The following is a 5068-nucleotide window of genomic DNA, read 5'->3' as shown; positions in this document are numbered from 1 at the left end:
GTCTTTACCGTTCTGGCTCTCGCGCTCGTCCCTCTCCCCCGCGCCAGTCAATGCTTCAGGTCGCACCTTCCCTTGGTGTCTCGCCTATGCGAGGGAAACAGAACAAAGCCGAGGGCTTTACCTGAGCTATTTCGAGGAAAGGGACAGTTGTGATTTTCTACAAATACATTTTTTCCGAAAGCTCTGTGTAAAACGGAGAGGTATGTAATCTACATTACCATTTCACATGGAAACTAAAACTTGCTAAAAAGACGATGTGCTACTTTATTGAGTTTTGATAATATTGTGTATCAGTTTGTTTCATTATTGGGAGATAAGTGGGACAGGGGTGCATTTTTATCCACGCTCATAGCCTATTATTCCGTTTCAAGTTTCAGCACCATGGATAGCTCCTCGGGCACTGCTCTTCATGCGGTCTCAAAAGTTGGACACAAGCTTTTGGATAATATTACCGTGATGTCATAACAGTTTTAGATCTGTCTTTTATGAGTTTTTCATGATTCAGGTTTGGCGTTTTTTGGCGCTGCATGAGTTGCCCACGTTTCCGCACCACGGATAGCTCCTACCCTGCTGTCTCTAGGCATTGCATATTTTTACATATGGCAATTGTGAAACTAAATTGCAATCTCTCTCTCTCTCTGTAATTTTCTCTTCAGGAGGGAAAAGGTGACACATGCGCAGACATGAACGAGACTTTCCTCGGTAACGACACTGTGGCGACAGCCACGTTGGCTGGAAAGGCTTTCCCGTGTATGGAGGCCAACTATCCAGAGAGAAACGGCAGCCTGGAACTCTCCGCCGCCCAGCAGGACTTCCCCATCAACCCGTGGGACATCATGCTTTGCATGTCGGGCACCGTCATCGCCTGTGAGAACAGCATCGTGGTGGCTATCATCTTCTATACGCCCACCATGCGCACCCCCATGTTCGTTCTCATAGGGAGCCTGGCCACTGCGGATTTACTGGCAGGCATGGGATTAATCCTCAATTTCGTGTTCCAGTACGTCATCTCCTCAGAGACTATCAGTCTTATTACTGTTGGGTTCCTAGTGGCCTCCTTCACGGCGTCCATCAGTAGCCTGCTGGCTATAACGGTGGACCGGTACTTTTCTCTCTACAACGCACTGACTTACTTCTCGGAGAAGACGCTCCACTATGTGCACCTGATGCTGGCGGGCACGTGGGGCGTGTCTATGTGCCTGGGCCTGCTACCCGTGCTGGGCTGGAACTGTCTGGACGACCCGAACTCGTGCAGCATCGTGCGCCCGCTCACTCGCAGCAACGTGACATTGTTGGCGGTCTCCTTCTTCGTCATCTTCATACTCATGCTGACTCTCTACTTCAAGATCTGCAAGATCGTATGCCACCACGCGCACCAGATCGCTCTTCAGAAGCACTTCTTCACTGCCTCGCACTACGTGGCCACCAAGAAGGGCGTGTCCACGCTGGCCATCATCCTGGGCACCTTCGGCGCGAGCTGGCTGCCCTTCGCTATTTACTGCCTGGTGGGAGAGCGCGAGTACCCGTTGGTGTACACGTACGCCACGCTGCTTCCGGCCACCTACAACTCCATGATCAACCCAATCATCTACGCCTACCGTAATGCCGAGATCCAGCGCTCGCTCTACGTCCTTTTCTGCGGCTGCTTTCAGACCAACGTAGCCTACCGCTCCAGGTCACCCAGTGAAGTTTAGAGGGGTGCTGAGTGAACTCTGATGACAGTGTGTTTGTGTGTTGGCCACCGACAATTCGCTTTCAGTTGACTGTAAATGCTTTAAACAAGTGGATTCGGCGCTCAAATGTATATCTAACATAAGCATCTGCACTTTATTGCAACTGAAGACCAGGACACAGTCCGTCTGAAATGCTGTGAACAACAACTTTTGTGATGAAAAGAAAAACGTCATCATGAATGTATTTATATTAAAAAAATATGAAAAAAACTAGCACTTTATTATGTATTTGAAATGCCAAAGCAGTATTGCATTGGCCTATATATATATGTTGGAGTTGTACTTTGTATTTGTCAGTAATGTGGGTCATTTTCTATTTTGTAAAGGTGTCTATATTGTACATTTTATAAGAGATGAGTATATGAATAAAATGAGAAAATAAGAACTGAATCAGTGAGCGCCACACGTGTTTGGTTGCCACGTGTTTCTCTAAAAGTGTCCTCGTGCGGCATCTGTCTTTTCACTCGGTGTTTTCCTTTCTCCTCCATCCATGACCCCCCCCCCTGTGTGGCTGTTTAGTTAGGCTAATGGCACATTGACTCAGTCAGTGTCGAAGAATGGCTTCAATTTGCACCCAGACATATTCAAAACGTGTTTTCTCAAAGTGTGTGTGCATATGCGAAAGAGAGAGAGAGACACACAATTGTGCATTGATAGAGTAGACCTACATTACGTGCATTTGCCCACTAGACGGTTCCAATTTATGTAAGCCCTGTGGTGGAAAAAATAACCAATTGTTATACTTGAGTAAAAGTATACTTAAATAGAAAATATAAAACTCACATTGTAAAATATTACTTGAGTAAAAGTCAAAAGTATTTGGTTTTAAAAATAAACTTAAGTACGAAAAGTAATTGTAATTGCATATACTCAAGTATCAAAAGTAAAAGTATGAATAATTTCCAATTCCTTAAATTAACCAAGTGATACCATTAATAAAAAAATAACTAGTTCATTCACAGATAGCCAGGGGCACACTCCAACACTCAGACATAATTTACAAAGAAGCCTGTACAGCACCAGTCAAAAGTTTGGACACACCTACTCATTCAAGGGTTTTTCTTTATTTTTACAATGTTCTACATTGTAGAATAACAGTGAAGACATCAAAACTATGAAATAACACACATGTAATCATCAACCAAAAAAAGTGTTAAACAAATCTAAACATATTTTATATTTGAGATTCTTCAAAGTAGCCATCTTTTTTTCTTGACAGCTTTGCACACTCTTTGCATTCTCTCAACCAGAATTACGAGGAACGCTTTTCCAACAGTCTTGAAGGAGTTCCCACATATGCTGAGCACTTGTTGCCTGCTTTTCCTTCACTCTACTCTCAAACTCAGCCCAAAACATCTGAATTGGGTTGAAGTCCAATGATTGTGGAGGCCAGGTCATCTGATGCAGCACTCCGTTACTCTCCTTCCTGGTCAAATAGCCCTTACACGGCCTGGAGGTGTGTTTTGGGTCATTATCCTGTTGCAAAACAAATGATAGTCCCACTAAGCGCAAACCAGATGGGATGGCGTATCACTGCAGAATGCTGTGGAAACCATGCTGGTGAAGTGTGCCTTGAATTCTAAATAACATTGCTCGTGTTTCTTGGCCCAAGTAAGTCTCTTCTTATTATTGGGGTCCCTTAGTAGTGGTTTCTTTGCAGCAATTTGATAATGAAGGCCTGATTCACGCAGTCTCCTCTGAACAGTTGATGTTGAGATGTGTCTGTTACTTGAACTCTGTGAGGTACAATCTGAGGTGCAGTTAATTGCCGATTTCTGAGGCTGGTAACTCTAATGAACTTATCCTCTGCAGCAGAGGTGACTCCGGGTCTTCCTTTCCTGTGGTGGTCCTCATGAGAGCCAGTTTCATCATAGTGCTTGATGGTTTTTGCGACTGCACTTCAAGATACTTTAAAAGTTCTTGAAATTTTCCATATTGACTGACCTTCATGTCTTAAAGTAATGATGGACTATTGTTTCTCTTTGCTTATTTGAGCTGTTCTTGCCATAAAATGGACTTGGTCTTTTACCAAATAGAGCTATCTTCTGTATACCACCCCTACCTTGTAACAACACAACTGATTGGCTCAAACGAATTAAGACATAAATAAATTCCACAAATTAACTTTTAACAAGGCACACCTGTTAATTGAAATGCATTCCAGGTGACTACCTCATGAAGCTGGTTGAGATAGTGCCAAGAGTGTGCAAAGCTGTCATCAAGGCAAAGGGTGGCTACTTTGAAGAATCTCAAATATCAAATATATATTGATTTGTTTAATAACACTTTTTTGGTTACTACATAATTCCATGTGTGTTAAAAAAGCTAATATTTTCTTTAGGAATGTAATGAAATAAACGTTGTCGAAAATATGAATAGTAAAGTACAGATACCCCAAAAAATACTTAAGTAATATTTTATAGTATTTGTACTCTACACCACTGTATAGGCCTACACGACCTGCAGGTGTGACATCAACAGGAGACCGTCAAGGTGGGGGGACAGTCAGTGACTGGAAACAAATATTGGGAAATGAGTCAAGCACGGTTGTTAGTTAATGTACGTTGGTAATGGTATACTTAATTACATCTAGCATTAGCCAAAAGGAGAAGGCGTTCCAACATCACAGTCACAGCTGCGCTGAACGAACCATCTGTATTGGGCAGACCCGGTGTCGGTAATGTAACTCTGTACGGACACATCCACTTTGGTTTGATAAGATAATGTTATTAACGATATTAGTCTATATGACCACATGCAATGAGAAAGGTCTACCACACATGCATAAGATAGCCTCACTGAACTAAACTGATATGCTAACAGATATTCAGTTTGGTTATCTAGCATGACAAACTTTATAATATTCCTGTGAAAGTGATTGCCCAATCTCTCTCTCTGTGTGTGGCCCCATTGATACCCTACTTATGAGGCAGTCTGGTGGTGCATCACTCCTTCGGGATGACTCCTGATAACCACTGATTAAACCGAACAGGAGTCTGCGCAGCCTCGGAACGCTCCCGCACAATAGTTTATCTGCAAGCCTGTTTAAACAGACATCCATCCCGCGCGGTGATGACGTCCAACGGCCGCGAGGGATGGAGGACGAGCGTCCCAGGACTCTGCTTGAACAATCATATATCTCTCCTACTCGTGAATGACTTTAACACGCGCTTCCCAACTGTGTTCCTCTAATTACTGTTGACGTGACTTGATTCACAAGTTTTCTCGGTTTTTTGAATTGTAGGCTATTACCCGGTTTGATTTGGTTATTCGGCAGTAGGCCTAGGATTAACGTCACATCAGTCCTGAGGGCCACAGACTTATCGAAAGTCGAT

The 5068-nt window shown here is 43.4% G+C and overlaps 1 protein-coding gene across 1 annotated transcript; it reads left to right on the top strand.

The window, feature by feature from the left end:
* On the top strand, positions 1-2123 carry LOC135557223 (G-protein coupled receptor 6-like). Its single transcript, XM_064990427.1, has 2 exons — positions 1-200; positions 657-2123. The coding sequence occupies exon 2, from the start codon at positions 684-686 to the stop codon at positions 1692-1694; it is 1011 nt and encodes a 336-aa protein (XP_064846499.1). The 5' UTR covers positions 1-200; positions 657-683; the 3' UTR covers positions 1695-2123.
* The last annotated feature ends 2945 nt before the right edge of the window (positions 2124-5068 follow it).

The sequence above is a fragment of the Oncorhynchus masou genome, chromosome 16 (genome assembly GCF_036934945.1).
Source record: "Oncorhynchus masou masou isolate Uvic2021 chromosome 16, UVic_Omas_1.1, whole genome shotgun sequence".
NCBI lineage: Eukaryota > Metazoa > Chordata > Actinopteri > Salmoniformes > Salmonidae > Oncorhynchus > Oncorhynchus masou.
This window is presented reverse-complemented; position numbering and strand designations above follow the sequence as displayed.

Excerpts from the sequence above, each read along its gene's own strand:
- LOC135557223 (XM_064990427.1), top strand. The coding sequence starts at position 684 with ATGAACGAGACTTTCCTCGGTAACGACACTGTGGCGACAGCCACGTTG.